General features: G+C 40.3%; 1 protein-coding gene and 1 long non-coding RNA gene across 5 annotated transcripts in view; one reads left to right on the top strand and one right to left on the bottom strand.

The window, feature by feature from the left end:
* The window catches only part of OSBPL9 (oxysterol binding protein like 9), a 57809-nt gene that overhangs the window by 2999 nt on the left and 32342 nt on the right, over positions 1 to 22468 (top strand). For all 4 annotated transcript variants that reach the window (XM_053392461.1, XM_053392459.1, XM_053392460.1 and 1 more), the window contains exons 2-3: positions 9328 to 9378; positions 15141 to 15219. In XM_053392461.1, the coding sequence (XP_053248436.1) occupies positions 9328 to 9378; positions 15141 to 15219 (130 nt within the window). The remainder of the gene's footprint in view (positions 1 to 9327; positions 9379 to 15140; positions 15220 to 22468) is intronic.
* On the bottom strand, positions 14987 to 19385 carry LOC128415779 (uncharacterized). The gene is made up of 2 exons (XR_008331060.1): positions 19278 to 19385; positions 14987 to 15224 (listed from the first exon to the last, which is right to left on the bottom strand). It is a non-coding gene; the product is annotated as an uncharacterized LOC128415779 (long non-coding RNA).

The following is a 22468-nucleotide window of genomic DNA, read 5'->3' as shown; positions in this document are numbered from 1 at the left end:
CTTGGAGTATTAAGACAAACATGTAAAGTTGGGTGTGGGGAGAGGACAGTCGGACTGGAGCAGACACTGATGTTGTCTCTGCTTCTTTCCCTTGCATTCTTCTTCCTCCCAAGTAGGAATATTATAAGGAACAATTAACATAGTGGGTATGGAGTAGTATTGTGTGGCTTCCTTTCTGGGTGCATGAATATAAGAGACTAAGGATGGAGATCTGGAGATCTGTGTTTTGGTGTTCTGCTCTTGTGCAAGTACTGTACAAAGAGCTCAATTTGCACATAACTCTTAAGCCATGGTTTGTTGAGCACACAAACCCAGCCCAACAAACTAAGCATGATTTGTTTTCTATCAGCAAACAACATTGTGGAGACACGACTTGTTGGCTTACAACCCATGGCTTGTTTAAACTGTGATTTTAGTGTTACTGCCAAACCCAGCAGCCTTGCCTAATCATGGTTTGTTTCATCATTGCACCTCAGACACTCACCAAACTACAAAGGCATGACGCAAGAGCCACTGGAAAACAAACTAAGCTTTCAAGAAATAAGATGTGACTTGTTCATTCATCTGTGAAATGGTTCATGGTTTCTTCAACAAACCAGGGTTAAAATAGCAGTCACGGTGATTCATTGCCTGAAGTAAAGCTGTAAAAGTACTTGCCTTGATGTTGGCTTGTGAATATATTCACTTTGCAGGCAAACAGTTCAAATATGCTTATGTTTCAAACTCATATACATTGTTTAAAAATTTGAATTTGCCAACATGATGCAGTGTGGTTGTCTTTATCATAGTTATTGTATCTTTTTTCTTAAGGTGTATGAGCTTTGAATAGGAAGGCTCTTCTGAAAGAAAAAGAGTTTAATGTGAGGATATGTTCACAATATGTTGCTTTCTAATTGAATTCATTGCTTTCCAATTGAAACTTAAGAACATAAGAAGAACCCTGCAGGAGTAGACCAAAGGCCTACCTAGTTTAGTTTAGTTTCCTGTTTCCCACAGTGGCCAACAAGATGCCTACAAGAAGCCCACAAGCAGGACATGAGGTAACAGCTCTCTCCTGTTGCTGTTCCCCAGCAGCTGGTATGCAGAGGCATGGCGTCTCTGACTCTGGAAGTGGTATATTGCCATCATGACCAGCAGACATTGATAGTCTTAGCCTCCATTAATGTGAGTTAGAGCTTAATTGGGTGATCCTGAATTCTAGTATTACAAGAAAGAGCAAATAACTTCTCTCTATTCCTTTTACACGTATATTCTTTGTCCAAAAATTTCAGGTTCTGCAGAACATTAAATTTTCATCAACGAAAGAATAGGCAAGCATAGTGGGTAAATGTAAACTCACCTGGTCTTTATAATTTTGCTGATGTTGGGGTGTTAAAGGTATAGCTCATCTTAAACCATTCCATGTACTTTGGAGAACACTGAAATTGCCATTTCTATGAGTTCATAAGGGAGAATGGAAATGCCTAAGAAAATAAAGTGAGCAAACCCAATGGTTGAAAGAGTCCTTAAGCAAAACTCTATTTCATTGCCAACTGTAACTTTTAGTTCTGGTTTAATTTTTTGCCCCAGGGATCTAAATTTTCAGGGAGGAAATGTACAAAGAATTTAATTGTATAAGAGAAATACATCAAGATCAATCTAGGCTTTCTTCTGTACACATTGCTGTAGAACAACAACCTCATTATGTCTTGTACACAAAACTGGAAACAGAGAACTCCACTGCAGGTTTTAGATACAGTTTCTTTCTGTTTCAGCAAGATGCTACTTTGCTGCAAAGGAAAATAAGCACTATACTGTTTACATAAATCTTCTGCATGAGGTAACTGCATTCCATTCTCATTTGGTACCTTGGACTCTCCCTCTGCTTGCAATAAGTAACCTGATACTTCACATCTGTTCAAAACAAGATTCTTGGTGAGCTTGTTTTACAGACAAAAGTATAAACGCCTGTTAGGAAATCAGATGTGCACACTTCTGCACTGGATAATCTTTGTGATTTGCTTTCAGTCCTCAACAAATTGGGGGTTGCAAGGAATCCTGAATGGGAGGGGGCAGATAAGCATTTTGGCAAGGTCTCTCATAATGCAGTAGTATGAGCCTAGTGAGCCTGGGGTTAGATGAGTATCTTCCCGCTTGTGTAGGCCTGAACTTTGGTAATTAAGTGCTGTAAAGGTAAAGGGACCCCTGACCATTAAGTCCAGTCATGGACGACTCTGGGGTTGCGGCGTTCATCTTGCTTTACTGGCCGAGGGAGCCGGCGTTTGTGTGCAGACAACTTCCGGGTCATTTGACCAGCATGACTAAGCCGCTTCTGGCAAACCAGAGCAGTTCTCGGAAATGCCATTTACCTTCCCACCGGAGCGGTATCTATTTATCTACTTGCACTTTGATGTGCTTTCGAACTGCTAGGTTGGCAGGAGCTGGAACCAAACAACAGGAGCTCACCCCATCGCGGGGATTTGAACCGCCAACCTTCTGATCAGCAAGCCCAAGGCTCAGTGGTTTAAACCACAGCACCACCCACATCCCTAATTAAGTGCTGTAGTGTACCGTAATTACTGTATAGTGTTGACAGCTAAGGTTTATGGCTACTGCTTGCAAAATGTGAGAAGTATGGACCTGATAGGATAGTATATGGAGGATACCCTCTCCCCCTGTCTTCCAACTCCTCTCTCGTGCTTTTCCTTTGCACGTAGCCAGATGGGCCACATTGCCTCTGTGTAACTACTAGTGTAACTGGGATAGCTCAGTCATGAGAGCATGAGACTCTTAATCTCAGAGTGGATTTGAACTGCCTGGTGGGCAAAATATTCCTGCATTGTAGGAGGTTGGACTAGATGACCCCCATGGTCCCTTTCAACCCTCCTATGATTCTATTATACTCTTATTGTGATAGTTCAGAGTGATAGGGAAATGCTCATCATTATGATGGGTAGTTTGTGTTGCAGAAGCTTGTAGATTGCATGGTCTAAGAAGTGTGTATTTGCTGTTCTGAATGCTGAGGCACATTGGGGTAGGGTCAGACTTCTTGTCTCTGTTTAACTCCAGCTGTTGAAGATAAAATTTCATGTGATGTAGGAGATCTGTGATTGGCTTTTTTGGTGTGTGCGTGTTGTTGTTTTTTTAACTGAAACATTGTACAGCCATGGAAAACTGCCAATATGATCATAGAAGCAGCCCTACTGTATGTTCAACACTGCCTGCTCCATGTAAGTTCCAGGCAAATTGCTCCTCCAAGCTGATGCTTGTGTGAGTGTGATTTTACCCTGTGGGGTGAACATATTGCAGGGAAACTTTAACTCAGAGAACTGCATGGAAAAAGGTTAAACATTATCCTGCCCCTTCCACTGTTCTGATCAAATTGCCTGCCCTAAGCATGAGATTTAGTCATTGATCTTCTGAATAATGTGTACTTTGGTCCTGAGAATCAAACTTGTTACGTTCTGCATAACTCTGCACCAACTGCTGTTTTGGTCACACTGTAACTTGACTTAAGATCAGCCTCCATTACTGAAGATTGAAAAGAGGCCAATGTAACATGAACTTTTTTTTTTTAAGATTGAGTGAGGATCTGGAAAATTACTGGCTAATTAGCTTAATGACTGTTCTAGGAAAGCTTTTCAAAAGCTTTTGTTAAAGTTTCTCACCAAAGATTCCCAAGTAAGCTTAATAGTCATGGAATGAGAGAAAGCGTCCTTATATGGATTGGTAACTGGTTGAGAAACAGGAAGCAGAGAGTGGGAATAAACAGTGTTCTCAGTGGAGGGATATAGAAGGTGGAGTCCCCACGCTTGGTATGAAGATCTGTGCTGTTTAACCTAATTTAGTAGCCCTAGGGTTACTTGAGTTAGGGATGCAGTAGCCATTCTTGCTGATGTTACCAAATTTGAACAAGTTGGTTAAAACAAAAAGAGGTTGTAAGCAGGGATGTCACAAGGGGAGGCGGGGGGGCTGCGCCCCAGGTGTCATGCTTAGGGGTGTGTGACAAAATCCCCCCTGGGAGGGAAAGAGGGAGAGACCTCGAGGCTGAGGGAGTGAGAAGTGAGGTGTGGGGGGGGGGAGAGGAAATAAGAGAGAGAGAGGGGGGGAGGGCAACCGAGTAAGAGGGAAGAAAGGAAAGAGGCTCCGCCTCAGGCTCTGGGCAGTGGCAGCATCTGGCTGCTTCTCCCTCAGTGCCCTCCGGTGTCTATCCAGTCCCTGACATTGGCCACTGTGAGAAAAGAGTTCTGGGTTATATCAGTCTTTGGCCCAACCCAGCAGGGCTCTTAAACATGTCATATAGTCCGAATATGTCATATCAGAGACCTGAAAAAACAACTAAACTTTAATGTAGTCAAATGATCTATGAGCTCGTGAAAGATAAAAAAGTGAGTAGAAAAACAGAGATAAGCTTGCAGTTATTTAAAAGTGCTAAATTTCCCCATCATCATTAACAGAGATGTGAGTTATCAGTGCCTGTATTGAAATCTCTTCTTTCTCAATTATAGCTTAGGGCATGGCTAGTTCTGGGAATTCTTTATGGACCTCTTGGTTCAGGTCTTAAAAGGTGCGCTTGAAAATAACAAATTAAAAAAAACTTTCCTGACAGGCCTATGATTGTGACATTAAGCATGAAGTTGTATATTGTCTTAATCTTTTTCTCTACCTCTCACAAATCTGGCATTATCTGGAAAAGTTAATACTGCAGTAAATATATTGCTATTGCTCAATAATGCAGATGGGAAGATATTCACAAACAGTGCTTTAATCATTTGGTCATTTATGGCAAACACTGAGGGAGTCTACTAAGTTCAGAAGGGCCTTACTCAAGGCAAGTGAATATAACATTGCAGCCATAGTAAGTTTGTTTTTACTTGAAATTTATTCTCAAGGGTTGCTCAATAAGACATATTTGCAGGTCTATACAGTATTATAGTTCAGTAGTCAGCTTACTTTCTCTTTCTAGAGAAATCTTTCCTGTTCCCATCCTCTGATCCCCTTCTGTTGGGTTGAATTAGGTCCTTCTTTTAAAATGGATTTTTGTGGCTTAGCTTTTAAAGAGGTTTGCCTTCATAAATATGCAGTGTATGCCTATATTAGTATATAGTCACTCTTCATTGATGTTATGAATTCTATTTGCTTTTTTACAGAAATATATTGCACAAGAGGACTAGATAGAACTGCTGCTATTGCTTTGAGTATCCACAAGATGGAGACAAAATATGAGATTCTCCTCCTTTCTTGGCTTGGGAATTTTAGGCCCATTGTTTTTGAGTTTCCTCTTCATGTCAATGCAGTGGAAAAATCCCAGGCAGTAGATTAGATTCTGAAACTGCTTTCATGTTAGTTTATTTCTGTCAAGATAGCAACCTTCATCTAGTATTTACACTTACTTGGTAAATGCTTTCATAGACAAACTCTGCCCTCCAGATGTTTTGGGACTACCATTCCCACCATCCCTGACCACTGGTCCTGTTAGCTAGGGATGATGGGAGTTGTAGTCCCAAAACATCTGGAGGGCTGAGTTTGCCTATGCCTGCTTTAGATTATTCACTCATTTCTCATATTTTCTTTCTTATTTCTAAAACCTCATCTCAAACAGTTATTTGATCATGGCAATCAAGCCAAAAACTAGTTGCGAGAACCCTGCATCTCCATTGATCCTTGACTTCACGTCTTCTTATGAGGGCAAGAGCAATTCCTTGTTCTACTCTCCAGCTCTAAGTTGGGAAGTGGAAAGAACTGCAGGGGCTTGTATGTCTGATAGTACTTCTGAAGTTCTCCGAGTTCCTTGGCAATGCAATGGTTATATAATGCCAGCCTTCCTCCAAACCTTGATGCTAAATAGGATCTTTGTGCAAATGCATTGATGGTTCTCCAAGGGTGGGAAGGCTGGGGCTTCTCACATTAACCAAAGGAATGAAGTTCATGTAGTGTAAGTTGACTGAAGAAGCAGCAGTTTGCTGTCAGCCACAGGCATTCTGGATACTGACACCCAAAAGAAGGGTGGTATTTGTTCTCTAACTTTCACAGCAGCTGTCTTATTAGTTGCATAGACTGCCCAAACTGTTCAGCCAGGTCTGAGCCTATACTGTAAGTGCTTGGATAAACACCCCTCTGAAATGATGCCCAGTTAATTGAGTGCTCTATAAAAAGCCATCTACATGTCTTTAAACAATTGGTTAGATTCATTGATTGACTATTACAGACCTATTTTAGATGTTATCTTTCTTAATGTATGTGTGTAAGGATAAGGTGCCTGTTTGGAAAAACATACATGAAACCACTGGGTGGGGTTATCCAGAGGTTTGGAGTACGTTGTCAGCAGTATGCTGATGACACTCAGCTCTATTTCTCCTTTAAATCTGCAGGTGAGGCAGTGGAAGTGCTGGACCAGTATCTTGCTTCAGTAATGGACTGGATGAGAGCCAACAAACTGAAACTCAGTCCAGATAAGACTGAGGCACTGTTAGTGGGTGGTTCCCTAGACCGGATGGGTGGGAGATCGCCAGCTCTTGATGGGGTTACACTTCCTCTGAAGGAGCAGGTTCGTAGTTTGGGGGTACTCCTAGATCCTTTCCTGCCGCTCAAGGCTCAGGCGGCCTCAGTAGCCCAGAGTGCCTTCCATCAGCTTTGGCTGGTGGCCCAGCTATGCCCCTATCTGGACAGGGATAGCCTAATTACTGTTGTATATGCTCTGGTAACCTCAAGGTTAGATTACTGCAATGCGTTATACATAGGGCTGCCTCTGAAGACGGTTTGGAAACTTCAGCTAGTGCAGAATTCAGCGGCCAGATTGCTCACCGGAGCAAGATGGTTTGCACATATTACACTGATCCTGGTCCAGTTTCACTGGCTACCAATTCCAGGCCCATTTCAAAGTGCTGGTTTTGACCTATAAAGCCTTAAATGGCTCAGGAACGCAATAACTCAAGGACCGCCTCTTTCTACATGAACCTACCTGGACCCTGAGATCATCTTCTGAGGCCCTTCTTTGTGTGCCTCTTCCTCTAGAGGTCAGGAAGGTGGCAACATGAGAACGGGCTTTCTCTGCAGTGGCTCCCCATTTGTGGAATGCGCAGGGAAGTTCACCTGGCACCTTCATTATTCACGTTTAGGTGCCAGGCAAAAACGTTCCTTTTTAACCAGGCCTTTGGTTGATTTGATTTACATCCTATGCCCTTTTAAAATGTGGGGGGGGGGGTTTGGGGGGGTTATTGGGTTGTTTTCATTTTATGTATTTTGTGGTTTTATATTTTGACTTTATTCTGTGAACCGTCCTGAGACCTCTGGGTATAGGGCGGTGTATAAATTCAATACATAATAAGAATAATGCATATGATCTAGGAGGACAGATAGTAGCAGAAGGTAGCAGAAGGTGAGGAAATACAGCTATTTCCATACATCAGTGGTCACCTCTTGTGGCTTCTCCCTCATATCCTATTAATCTAAGGCTAGTTAGTTCTGACAGACAGCAGGTGAAGTGGTCAGTGTTCAGCCATATCACTTCAGACTGTAAGTCTTCACAAAAAAAGGGTTCCTGCGTGTAGAAGAGGCTAGGCTACAACTCTTCTCACTGATACCTACTTTTCAATGTGCTGGATGGGGAACTGGTTAAAAAAAAGCATTCAGTTACATCAATCCTTAACTTCAGTTTGAAGTGAGGCAGCTTAGTACAGGTTTTATGACTCCATCTGCTGTTTGTGAAAACTAGGTCTAAATCCTCTGGGCATAATCACTGGTGTTGTGTACAGAACTTAGCACACTTGCAGTAAATAAAATGTATGATGGCATGGTGCTGTTGTTCCCAAGCTTGCTTGCAAAAAACTTGAACAGAGGCATGAGTCTGCCTTAGAATACATTTTATCAAAAGGAGCTCTAGCTTGTATGAGAACAGCCTTAAACTTTTATTTGCAAGTTTAATAGGAAGGGAAATAACTGATCGAGACCACTTTTTAAGTAAAGAAAAACTTGTTTGGAATGGCAGCTTGCATCTTGCCTCAGTTTTTACTGCCTCTATTGAATAGATTGTCATATGCCTGTGCTCTTAGAGCTAAATAATCTAGTTTGCTTTTTGAATTCTTAAACACAAATAGGAGAGGCCCTCTTCTTGATTATTTTGAGTTTGCAGTCTTCTGTGTGGTGGAACATATTGTTCTGTATAGTTTTGTTTCAGTCTGTTAGCCTAGTTGCAACTTAGAACAAAAGGCTGCTAAGCATCTTTATTCCCCAGTCCTGGATTCTGTGGCTTATTATTAATTTTTCCGCTTCCAGACAAATGTTTTTCCTGTAGCTTTCAAACTAGAGTGGCCTTACTAGAATGTCATAGTAAACTATGATTTCACTTTTCTGAGCTGTTGGTTTCTTTTGAGCAATAGCAGACAGGAGACAAACAGCTAAGAAAGGCATGTTCATGGTAAACTATTAAATGTGGTTTACTGTGACATGCAAATTGAGCCAGCAGCTTAGTTCACACATAAACTGTGGTTTGTTTTAGCTGTGGATTGTTTATCAAACCATACATTAACCCCAAGTTGTTCCACAGACAATCAAACAACCCATGTATTGTTTCTCCAACATTTGTTTTCCAGCTGTTAATGCCTCATGCGCTTGTAATTTGGTGAGTTTCTGGGGTGGGATCATCAAGCAAACCATGGTGCTGGGTTCCCATATAATGCTAAGCCATAGTTAAAGCAAACCAAGGTTTATAAGCCATTTAGCAAACAGTGGCTTCCTATTGTGGCTTGTTGGCAGTAAACAAACCATAGTTAAACTGCTAGGCGAGGTTTATACATATTGCTAATCCATTCGTTTAAAGTTGCATGGGAACTGGGCCAGTGTCATTTTGGGGCATTTTTATGGTATGTAGTGGGCTATAGGGCAGCAGAAGCTGGTTTTAGGAGAACCCATAATTATTAAACAACAAATGGGGTGGATTACAGATGGACTAATAAAAAAATAGAGGCATAATGGTGAGGTGTTAGGTAGCTTGACTCCTGCTCCGTAAAGACGCATGCAAGCGGGACTGGGAGGAGTTTATAGTGTTTTTGGCCTACCCACTTCATAATCACGAGAGTGGGCTTTGAAACCACTTATTTGTGCTCTTTAATTTCTTCTTAGCGTCTTTCCTTGGAGAAGAGTAAGAAATTAATATTTTGGAGCCACTTTTCTGCTCAACAGATCTTTATGAGGCACTTACATGATAAAATTTAGCATACACAATCTGAGTGCCTCATATCTGTGGTAAATCTTATGGGTTAAGTAGATACCTTTCATTTTTACATGTGTACATATTGAAGCATTTGCAGTGGTGAAATTTTATTTAGCTGACTTATTTTTCTATTTCAGTCAAAGGATAAGATGATGCGGGGATCACGCAGAGGCTGTGTTAGATTGAGGGTAAGTATCTGTTTTTATACATCTCTTAGATGTGTGCTGTGTGATATACTTGACAAACACTTTGCTAGCCTCTGAGATGGTTTTTGTTTTGTTCTGTCAGTGATCAATTAAAGACGAGGAACAAATTGTATTTTCCTTCCATATCTTAAATGCAATCTATATTTTCTTCATTACATAATTCTTTGAGGTCTATATGCCTTTAAGATTGGAATTGAGGCAGGTTGCTGCCCATTTTATGACAGTTCTGTTTGTGTTTTTGTTCAAAATCGGCTAAAAAACTTGTGGTGGTGATGTTAGTTGACATTTCAGGCTTCTCAAGTTGTCTTTGGCATCACTGCACAGTTCTCCCTTTGAGTTATTGGCTGTTTTCAGGTTTTATTGGTAGTTGACAGCCATTTATACTAGATGTTGGACTGAATTAAGATATGTATGTTTGTGTGTGTACGTATACAGTTGACTTGCAACTTGCCAGCTGAAATCACACAAATTAAACACGCGCAAGGTGGAGAGCTTAAAAGCGCTTTCTGTGCCAGGTTTTTCCATTGCGGAATGAGCTTTTAAGCTCTCACACTTGCTTACCAGACTCTCGTGCAAGCTCTGGGATGCTCCTGCAGGATCTTGTGGGGCTGTGCTGTCCAAGATCTTGTGACAGCCTACCAGAGCCCGCATGAGACCCTCCCAGAGCCTGAGAACTCTCAGACTTTAGCAAGTCTCAGACTTTAGCAATTCTGAGAGCTTAAAAACTCTTTCTGCACTGGGTTTCCCCACTGTAGAAAGTGCTTTTAAGCACTCTGCCTTATCTACCAGACTCTGCTGAGCCGGCAGAGTTAACAGGGACTGCAGGAATGGAGAGAAGCATTGACTGGCTTCACAGTTTTCCCCACATTGTGATTTTTGCATAGCGTGTGTGTGTGCGTGCGCGCGCGCGCGCACACACACACACACACACACACACACACACTATGATTCATGATATATAGCCAGGTCATATGGACTTCAAGCTGGTTTCGGATGATACATTGCCCAGCCCTAGGTAAGGTCAAGGCCCATCTAGCTCATCCACCTAAGTCAGTAATGCAAGCCGGATCAGCCCGCTTGTCCCAATCAAATTATGAATGAGCATGGTTTTCTTATGGAGTGATCTGGCATAAGCAGCAGCACCAGACCAAAGGGCTCAGGGATGGGGAGTTTCAGCTTTGTTCAATATTATAGGATAGAAGTTATATACCGGTATGATAACTGTTTTGTACATGCCTTTACTGTAATAGTTTGTAATTCATGTTAGCTTATTGCAAGATCTTGGGTCTGATTTTGGAAGTTGGTTTTTAATAAAGGGAAGAGTTGTATAGATTACTTAAACAGTTTGTTTTATAGCTGATATTAAATTAGTTTTGTCTCTGTCCTGAGCATATGTTCGCTTTTTGTAAAATTATGAATCCCAAAAAGGACATGGTAAAAGCTTTTTATTTTTGTCAAGAGCATGTTAGGTCATATTTTCAAGCTGTTTTAAAATACAATGGTATACAGTGGTACCTCGGGTTAAGAACTTAATTCGTTCTGGAGGTCCGTTCTTAACATGAAACTGTAGTAAATAATTTGGGTGCTAATGTATTTAAGGCCTAACCATTTCTGGAATTTGGTAAGTCACCTGTGTGTATCTTGGAAATGGAACAGCAAAATCCTTTTTTTTTTTTGTCATTTGTTGCAATATGGCTTTTCAAAATTCCTGATGTGCATACATTGTAAAAATAGCCTTTCACATACAATCAAACAGATTCTATATTGCAGTTTAAATTCCATATTGTAGTTTAAGATGTAATTTCTTGCTGCAAAATATTCAGTTGTCACAGTAGAATAATTTACAATAGTGACCTTAGTTGTAGCTCAAAGGCTTCTCCATACTTTCACTTGACCCATATTTTGATTGTCTTGTGGACTAATTAATTCCCTGAGTCTGAGAGCTTTTCTCATTTTCCATTGTTGTGCCTTGCAAAAATCTGATCTTACCCACTGAATTGGATCTTAAAATCCAAAGGGAGATTTTGCCTAAACAATTCTGCAGGTAGGATCAATTTTTCACAAGGCACAGCTGGGGAATAACAAGAAAAGCTCTTGGACCCTGGGGGATTAATCTGTACACAGTGTGATCAAAATATAGCCTTTTGATGTTGAGCATTCTGTGGCTCAGTCTTGTGCATGCTTACTTGAAAATAAGTTCAAGTACGTTGGTGGGGCTTATTCCCAAGTAAGCGTGTATAGAAGTGCCTTAGGCTGCAGTCCTATATACACTTAGGAGTAAGCCCCAGGAGTGATAAAAATGGACTTGCAGACTGGATTGTTAATGTATTTAAAATGAAACATGTGGGAAATATTAGAAAAAATAAATGGAAATAAGTCCAGTCTTTCAATAGTGGATTTTGATGTGAAATCTTCTCATTCTGAATAATGTGAAGTGTCCCCCCCCCCCGATAAATACTGTTCCATAACTAGAACATAATAGTGTGTAAGCACATAAGAACATTGATCTCTCCTGGATCAGGCCAATGGCTAATCTAGTCTTAACATCCTGTTCACCAAATGCCTATGAGATACCCACAAACCAGGACCTTTCATCACTTGTACAACTTGTGGGTACGTTTTTCTCTGTCCTTCTGTAAGCTGCACCATGCACCATCCATGCACTGATTGCCATGACTCTTGTGGCAGAAGAGCCTGTGAGCCTGTACTGAATGATTTATATTAATTTCCTGCAGGCACAGATGATAGTTCAACCTGCTTTTGGAGATTGAGCAGCCTTGCAACTGAGAGGGCAGTCACTCATCCTTTTTGCACCTGTCATATTACACCTGCCATCCTCTTGCCACCGTTGCAACTTTTTAAAGACCTTATTGAATGGAATTGCCAGGAAGATAGTACCCATTGTGCCTCCCTATTCCATGGAAAATATATTCCCTGTTTTCACTTCTCTGGGACCCGAGAGCTAAGGATAGCTTTATAGGAGATCTTTCTGCTTCTGTGCATGGAACTTTTGTAGCCCTAGAGTACATAATGAGAGATGATGTTTATTTTTAGAGTTCCTCCTTTTTATAAGTCCACCTTTCATTGTACTGATCCTTGTGTGGGTTACAATAAATGCCAACATAAAACAGAACGAGTCCACACCAATCGTATTCACTAAATCAATTTGTAATACAGCATGCAAATATACTCAAATAATAACTGATCAGCCACTAGAAAAGAGGCATCTTTACCTGGAAATGAAAACTAAGTAATGTTGGTGCCAGATGCACCTTTGAGTGGAGGGCATTCCAGAGATGGGTTCCACCATAGGTGTACTTTCCCAATGGTAGAACAACAGGAAGGATTCCTCCACTAATCCATTAAAGTGCAGTAATAGAGAGAAAAGTGTTCCTTCAAAAATTTGGGCTCCCAGTCCAAATATGTTAGCTTCAACAGCTTGAATTGGGCTCAAAAATGTATAGGCAACCAGAGAAGGATCTTCATAATTGGTGTTATGTAGTTCTAACTAGCTATACTACTCAACAACCTGGCAGCTGTATTCTGCACTTGTTGCAGCTTGGCCTGGGTGATGTATCAGTACATCGTCCAGGACAGGTCTGAGGGCCAGAGCATAATATACCTGGTGGTATATTGCAGTTGGGGCTTGCCTGCTGCCTGGCGCCTTACCTTCTCTGGCTGCCTCCTTTCTCCCTGAGCAGTGAATACCTTATGGTAAAGTGGGTGGTGAATTGTTTTGTGAACACCTTTCTCCCTTCAAAACGTCGCCTCCTTTTTTGTGATGTGGTGGAGCGAGCGGTGGCAGTTTGACTTCACCCCGGCACTTTGTGGGGCTGTGGCTGATGCTCCTTCTCTCTACGCCAGGTGCTGGCAGCAGAAGGAGCTGAGGCGATTTAGCTTCACCCTGGCACAGAATAACACACTTTCCTTTTCAACATGATGATGTATTATAATACATTATTATTTCACAATGTTTAGCTGGTGATACACTGCAATGTTGAAAAGCTGATATCACCCAGCCCTGGTGGCATCTTCTGAGCCATTTTCAAGGATAGTTCCACATTATTTATTATTATTTATTAATTAAATTTATATATCACCTTTCATCTGAAGATCACAGGGTGGTTTTAAAGCACGTAGAGTGCATTGCAGTAATCTGATTGGGAGGTTACCAGAGCATGGGGCACTGTGGTAAAGCTATCACAGTCCAAGAGTGGGTGTAGCTTGAGAACCACTATTGCAGAAAAACACTCATAGCTATAGAGAACACTTGGAGCTCCAATGCCAAAGCAGATCCAGGACCAACTCTATATCTGTTCTTTCTTTCTTTTTTTATTAAAGTTTTTTATTGATACAACAAGAAAAAAACAAAAAAACACAAATATCAAATTACACACAAGAATAACCATAGACACATAATTTTCTTAGCAAACATTAAAACATCTATTGGTCTTAATACTAAAGACCCAACCTCCCGTCTATTCCATATTTCAAATTCATATTACTTATTGCCAATACACACTTTTATCATAATTAAACTTATTCTTAATAAATCTAATTTCTTATATCTACCTTGCAACTATTACTGAAGTTCCTCGAATGCAGTTCTTTCAAGGGGAGTACAATCCTGTCCAGGACAGGCCATCTACCAAATTTCTGGACCTGAGAACAAGTAACTCATAGTATCACCATCTTGTCAGAATTCAGTTTCAATTTATTGGCCCATTATTGCCTCCAGGCAATAGTCCATCAACTGTACAACTTCACCTGATTTAGAAAATAAGGATCTTATGCATTGTCATCTTCATATTGCTGACACTGCTTCCATCCCCATAGCACTTCAGCCCTGCTGATAACCTCCCCCAGAAGCATCATATAGATCAGGAGTGGGAAACCTCCAGCCCATGGGTCAGTTTTGGTCCCTCAGGGGTTCCAGGTTAGCTAGTAAGGCCATTCCCCTCAAACCAAGCCTACTTATCAATTGGCTGATGTCACTCATGACATCTACTAATGGATGGGAGGGGTTCAGTTCTGCAAGCCTATAATAGATGTTCAGTAGTATGGAAGAACATGATGGAACTTTGTAGAATCTCTCAGCACAATTGCCTTACATTGCAATGTAAATTCTTTTTTGAAATTTATACACGATGGTGTTCTCAGGTACATGGAGTTGCATGATTTTATGCAAAAAGTAACAATAACAGTGTTGACTAATATTAAACGTTCCATCTTAAATAAATACTTTTATTATACCAGTCAAAATGTCTCAAAAGTAGTGTGCAAGCTTGGTATTTTCCAGGCTGATGAAGAGTCTTATGAAGAACTAAAAAGCTTGCACATGAAAGCTGTGTGATATTTTGGTTGGCCTAATAAAGGCATTGCACTGATATGGATGATTATCTAGGCACTCATAACTCTGTTTTATAGATTGAATAGCATAAATTCCCAGAGGCTTTCTTTAATTGTAAATTTGTTTCCTTTATAGAATGCAAGTTTTTAAAGTGCAAAATTCCTTATCCTCTTATGAAAAAGCAAAACACACAGAAGAAAAATGCACATGGGGCTTTAACAAAAGAAGGAATAAAACTGGTTTTGTAAATTCCTCATTTAATTTTCAAGTATTGACTCTGGAAGCCTTGCAAAAATTTGTTCATGAATTTTGCATTCTGGTCGTGTAGCAATAGACTGCATGCTGCTGATGTCACTGCTCTGCCTTATCAGAATTTTTGCTCTTTGTTTCACAGGGAGCTGTGATTGGTATAGATGATGAGGACGACAGCACCTTCACAATAACTGTTGATCAGAAAACCTTCCATTTCCAGGGTGAGCTGAAAGAAGAGGATTTCTTATATTAGAATAAATAACAGAAAATTATATTGAATTACAGTTCAGTGGGCTAATTTTAAGCATTTTATAATCAGAACTGCATGAATCAATGTACAGGGAACATTCTGGAGTCAGGAGCACTGTGGGTTAGGCAGGGATTTATATCTGCAGTGTATACATATGTGCTAGAAAGGACGGTAGCTTTGGCAGGATCTGGAGATTAAAAATTTAAAGGATATATCAGTCGGGGGGGGGGGGAGAGAATAATGGGCTTTCGTTGATGGGTTTTGCTTGCAAAAAAAGCACCGCTGATCTTTATTATCAAGATGTTCTGTTGTGCCTTTCTGCATGGAGAAAGCCACAAGATCGCGTGAGGTTGCAGCTTTTGTTGATATTGAACTTAAAGGCTTGAATATGTGAGGAGACAAGAGGGAGTAGATTTAAAGGTGGATTTTTGCTTCAGGATCTACAAGTTCTCATTCATTTCATCTCTATTTCTTTGTTCTTGTCTGCCAAACATCATTTTCCTGCTATTTTATCTTTTTATTCATATTTACAACTCCAATGCCATCTGTTACTGCTATGTTTCGTCATTGCATGCTATGGTTCACCAGTAGAAAGGGTAAGGTACTGTATTTTTCATTTGTACTTCTATATATTCCCTTAATTCCTTTTGAAATTCCTAATAAATGGTCTTTTTTATAAAATGCTCCCATTTTTTTGGTTATCATCTTTCCTTTAAATTGTAATTTACTCTGCTGTTGACATCGGATATTTTTCTTTACTCTTCAGTGTCAGATGAGTTGCAGATAAAATGCTTTACTTGAAAGAGTGAGAATTCAGTTGTAGAAATTAGATTGATTCATGCTATTCTTTACTTAGTTTTTGTGAACTGCAAACTGTTGTGGTGGTTTATCTTCAGCACTATTATTTAGTACTGAGGACCCTAATATTCTGGCAAAGTATTCCTCAAATAGTACCAGTGATAAACCTTACGATCCAAATTGTGTATCCTCTGCTATGGTGTCTTAATGACTCTGCTGTCATGTGGCTTTTCAGTAGCTGCATTAAGCATCATTAATAATTTTTTACAGCTCCACACAAAAAGAGAACATATTCTTAACTTATTCTTGAGAGCAAACTAATTAATTGTTAATACAAACAGACCACATCACATGCATTCTTCAAAAAGTAGCAGCTGTATTGTGTATCATGATGCAGATAAAGGGTGAAATCTGCAGTAGAAAACTGCAGCTATTAAAGGAATACCTTCTGCAGTTCTAATTTTGCAGCAGTTCTCTAGCTTTTGTGTTTGCTGCCTGCAGAAAGGAAAGCCTCTTGAGAGATAAACACCTTATAGCAGAACAAAGTAGTATTTAATAATGCTGCCTTTAAATAACATATTCAACTTACATGGTATCTAAAGGGTCTTGGCTTAATTCAATGAAATTTATTTTTTCTATGATTTGGCATTTCTGCTGGCTTGTTTAGGTATTGAAGATGATGATGCATTTTTTAGAAGTAAATTATTTTAGATGGCAATCCATAGTTAGGAAATTGCTCTTATATGGATTAGTGGTTACTGATGTGTACTAGAAGTTACGAATATCAATGGTGCATTATCAATTTAAGACTGAATGTAAAATAAAATGCACATTAAAAAATCGTATCTGTATGCAACACATACAGTTTGTATGATGACATGCATCCGCTATGGAATGTAGCATTTTTATCAAATGTTGGTTCACTTTAGTATATTTACAAGAGGTGAGATTACAAGTACAGATTTATTCAGAGTATATGGCCAATGCTGATACTGAATATTGTGTGCCTTTATCAATATAACCTTATGCCCAGTGTTCCTAATGTTGGGGTAGTCTCCCCCGCACTGAAGCAAGTGGAGAAGAGCTTTATGACAGGGGACTTAGTGTGCATGTTACTGTTTCTGCACCACCAGGAAACTGCTGGATCAAGCTGCTGGTTAATACTGAATGCTTGCATTCACTGCATGTTCTAGTAGGCCCTTCCCCATAGTAAAATAATAAAAATAAAATACTGACTTGCTTGAATCACAGTGCTTGCACATTATTTGCAAGTGGCAGTAGAACTACTTAACATTTGAAAGTATGCATAGTATTTTATGCTGAATAAATGTAGAACTTTATGTCCTATGTACTTTGTTTTCTTGCTCTAACGTGAGGTCTTTGTTGTTGGAAATCATTCGGCCTTACTCATAAGGAGGAATGATGTAACTGTGCCTAACCAATTTAGTCACTGGAAAGTTTCTTTTTGTTAGATGGTTGTGAATATAATTGGCCATTTGCGTGTTCAGACCCAGAGACCTCCCCCCTAAATAAAGACACATTTGACTCAAATTTTAGTTTGGTTTTTGGCAGAATTTAGGCCACAATTTTATTACAGAAAGTGAGCGGTTGCATAGGCTCTGGTTCGAATAGCTCCCTGCACCCTTGCAGGTAGCGCTGACCCAGAGCTCTATCATAGGTCAGCCAAGGGTGAACACCTGAAGTTGGGGGAAAGCCCAGGAACGGACTATGTCCACTCCCCAGATGCTCCCCTGGACTCAGGCATGGGCACAACCTGCGCTTGGGGGTTGACCAAACCAAGTTGAGTCCCTGGATTCCTTTAACGGAATACCCTTCACATAGGGATGGCGAGACAGTTCTCCCATCCCCATCACCTGAACCAGTGCCTATCAGCAACCTTACAAGTTGTGACGATTTGCTATGCGGCAGGTGAAACCCAAATGGCAACAGCCAATCAGCCAAGAGGGGAAAATTCCTGATGTGCCCCTGTCCCAACGACAGATGACACATGATGGCATAGCAAGGTCAGTCACAAAATATCCTAAATATAGGGAGAGGTGGGCGGGTGTTCCGATGCACGAGCCGAAAGAGGAAGCTCTGGGTCACGTGCATAGGCATATATAGGTCCCTTGATCAGTTTAGACTGCACCCCATTGGCCAGCTGCACCCAGCAATGAGGGACCTACCAATCAGGTGTTGTGGCTAGTCCAATATACCCACCCACAACACAGGAGGGCAGTCTCTAGGTCTCACCGCAACACGTACCCTCTTTGAGGGAGGAGACGCTTTACTAATGTTGGAGCGTCTAGCTATCCTTCCTCAGTGCCTTCATTTGAATTTGATGGATTGGGGTAAAATGGAATAGGAATGAGAATTCTAGTTTCTTATCATAATGCCATTCCTTACCTGTACATCCTCCCTCCCTTACTACAGCTGGAGCCAGATATGAGGGCCCGCTTGCTTTGCTAATCCTGGCCCTGCCTATGCCCAACTGAACACTACTTTTCTAAGAAGAAAATGGGGAACATTTCATCCTTTGCTACATTGTAATTTTTTTCTGAAAATACTTGTATGGCTTTTGAAATATGGTTATTGAAATGTGTTCTGATGTCATCCTCAAGAACCTTCCCTTATTTGGTTATATTGGGCCTTCAGATAGATAAAAGCTTGCATTTTTAGCACCATAACTAGTGTCACATTTGTCATTGGGTTTAAAGATGATCTTGTCTTCTCTGCAGATCCATTGGAGGTATGCTTTATAAATGTCACAGTTACTGATACATGATGGTCCATTGTTCAGTAACAGAGAAACCTTTATTCTGAGACAAGATTTCTGTTGATATTTGGAGGGATGAACTGAAGTAGAGAATCCTTGCAGTGAAATTAGTCTACGTTAGGGATGAAGAACTCTGAATGGGGCATATTATTTCAAGGGCAATCAGTTAAGAGCCATATGTGAGCAGTGGGTAGAGCCAAAGCTAGCAGTTAGGTGGGAAAAGAGCTCAAAGTGCATAGGGACACATGAAATTAGACTACGGGTCACAGATTGCCCACCCCTAACCTAAATCTCTGAAGTAATATTCTCAAATCTGAAATATATCCATTAATCATAATATATTCACTAAATTTATCTTATTGTAACGTTAAATGTAGCCTGCCCACAGAAAATGGATCCTATACATATTGTTATACTAGAAACTTCTTTTTGGGAGGAGGTCCCCCAAATATTACCTGCCTTTGTGCTTGCTGAGAGACCACACAACCCTCTCTTCACTCTGAGTTGTGGCTAGATGTGGGACTTCTGCGTTACCAAAGCATCAATATTAATGACATAGGAGGCGTAGACTTGTTCTGTTTATAGAATCAGAATTGTTGAGTTGGAAGGCACCCCAAGAGTTATCTACTCCAACCCCCTGCAATGAAGACAGTGTCTATGAATCCTGTCCACATACTCAAGCTATGCAAACTTTAAATAATCCACACACCAAGCAGTCCTCAATTATACATCCCCTGAATTTGTAATTATGTGGAAACCAAGGTGGAGCAACTTTGTTCAGTGTTTCACAGCATAGTCACAGTGTACTACAAAGTAGTCCCTTTATCGCCATCATCCATTTATCCTCCTTTTTAAATAGTCCCTGAGAATTGCTCTTAGCAGCCATGCAACAGGCAGAAACCATAGCTAAAGCCTTTCTTGCAATGGTGGGAGTTTGAGACATGTCAGTTAATGACATCAGAGGTCACCAGAGGAAGCATGTAAGTGAATGGCTAATGCAACACCAGCCCTTCTTAGTGAGAGACAACTAGGGAAAACTGTTCTTTTTGGGCTAGGGTGTTATAAATGTTTTCCTCCAGGAAGCTTAGGGCACAGGATAGCTTCTAATTATGTGTAAAGGAAATTAGTTTTCTTCAGTTTCTTTCTGTGTTATTTTCCAAAAGCTGTCTTTAACTAAACAGTTGTCTGCATGAAACGAAACTTCTCTTTGCCTCTCTTCCTCCTGTACACTCATCATATTTACTCTGGTGGGTTCTACTAATCATCCAGATTAGATTTGGGGACAATGCTGGTGATGAGTAAGAAAAGAGAGCAAGAAGTTCCAATGTTCTCACAGAAATTGTTCCATGCACACAATGACATAGTTGGATACAATTCCAAATGTGTTGATATTTTGGAAGGTTGCTGAGCATGCAATGGCTCGGTAACTTCAGGACCCATCATGTACTTTGTGCCTTTTGGCACAAACTAGGAGGCCTCTTAACTCAGATATGGTTCAGTAATGGAAATAATACTTTGATCATGAAGTAGTGCGCCTGTATGTTAACCCTCAGCATGGTGAATATCAATGGGCAAGTTTAGAATATTAAATATATATCCATTGTCCCAAATTGATATGTAGGTGCTACTGCAAGAGTTCTCAGTCATGACGCTCACACTACCTTGAGATGCAGCCTTTGTGCAGTTGTGGGCACTGGCGGTGGTTAAATGAGATGGCTTTTGAGTTGCTCTTTTCAGGATTGCTAACATTCCTCACTTGATTCTGTGTCTGAAATTTTGATGCTGATGCTGAGAAATCTATGGGGGTGGGGTAGATTTCCAGTCTGTGCCTGCAGATTCCTGGGAGGGAGGCCCCAGTGAGTAATGGTTGCTTATCTTTCCTGTGCCAAATCTGCAGTGTTTGCTCCTGTTTCCAATCCTGTTAAACAAGTATATGATGCTCCTGGGTGTCATCATTTCATCATCAGTCAGACAAAAGAGCTCAGTATCACCACTTTTACATGTCCTAAGACCTATATTATCGTGTGTTTATTCAGTGGTTGGAACTAAAAGCAAGCATACTGAAACTAAATTTAGGAAGACCAAGAATCAGTACCTTTGACATAGGGATTAGTGGAACACTGGTTTATAATTAATAGAGATGAACCTCCATTAGTTAGTTAGTTATCTGAAGTATATGTGGCTCTATTGTGGTACCTAGAAATCAGGGTTTTAATGGTGATTAGGTGCTCTTTTGTCCAACACTAGCCAATGAGAAAACTGCTACCCTTTTGGGCTGATTCAGACCTTGTAGTACTTATGCATGTCTTCATAATTTCTTACCTGGTCACAGTAACATATTTTACTATGGGGCTGTTGAAGTCAGTTTGTAATCTGCCCCCTCCTCCATGTGTGATATATATGTTGTAACATGACTGTACTGACAGACATCCCACCCCTGCTCCATTTCATAGGCTGCCACTTGTGGAGATGGGGGAAGCTTGACATCATACTGACATAATATCAAAATTTTATCTCTAGTTGTTATGGTGCCAGTGGGAAAAATGAGCTGTGAATCATACCTCAGTTTTAATACTTAGTTCTAGCTTGAGAAGGCTGCTGGCTCTTGGCAGTCTCTAGGGATTCGTGATGTTTATCTTGGTTTTGTGGGCCTGTTCTGTCTACAGTTCATCTATTCCCTCACTGGGTAATACGAACAACACTGTAATATTGCTTCCATAAATTGAACTGTCACTTAGCTACTACAAGGCTGCAATATTGATGCAGTACCGCAATAAAATATGCACTGATAATTAAAAGGCTGAACATACCAGGATAAATCTGAATATTTGCAGTAACGTAAATAGCTGCTTTGATGTAATTGCTATGGCAAATGTGAATGTAACATTTGTTTACAGCATTTTGAATCTACTTAGTTTATTGACTTTTAGACCCATCTGTGTGAACACTCATACACTGAGCTTCATGATCAAGCAGTGATTTGACCCTGTGAGCTTTGCAGGACCTAGATGTGTGTTGTCTTTTTATTAATTACATATATAAACCTAACACTATTAGAAGCTGCTTTTAATATTGTAGCTGCTCCTGCTACAAAAGCTTATGCCAGAATAAACTTGTTAATCTTTAAAGTGCCATAGGACTTTGTTATAAGCAGACTAGTTTCAGGATGCTTGAAGTGTGACCACATCCTTCCCATAGAAGTGTGGGCAGTATTTAGGAGTACACCAAGCTCCTTCCTGGCTCACATATCACATGCTGATTTTTTCAGTTTCTTGGCAGAGTATTGACCTACTTCATCTGTGAAACAGACAGCTGTGAATCTTTGAGTTAGGGTGACTGGACTGGAGGCAGGCCAATGTTTCAGCATCTTTGCTTGCTTAACTGTGATTCTTCCCCCAGATATCTATTGCACTGAGTGAGCTATTTTGATTACTATATCTGTGCTTGATTCACTGAATGAAAACAAAATTTCACCATTTGAATTATTGCCCACCTTTGCATTTTGAGTTATTTACATACCCTTTTTAAAAGACTTTTTATTGCTTAGAAGTGTGCAGATGTACTTCCAATAAACTCTGAAGATCCTATCAGTTTCAATTTTGACTCAGTTATCATTAAGAATAGCAGAATGTCAAAACCACAGAGG

This window comes from Podarcis raffonei, chromosome 6 (assembly GCF_027172205.1).
Source record: "Podarcis raffonei isolate rPodRaf1 chromosome 6, rPodRaf1.pri, whole genome shotgun sequence".
In the NCBI taxonomy this organism is placed as follows: Eukaryota; Metazoa; Chordata; class Lepidosauria; order Squamata; family Lacertidae; genus Podarcis; species Podarcis raffonei.
This window is presented reverse-complemented; position numbering and strand designations above follow the sequence as displayed.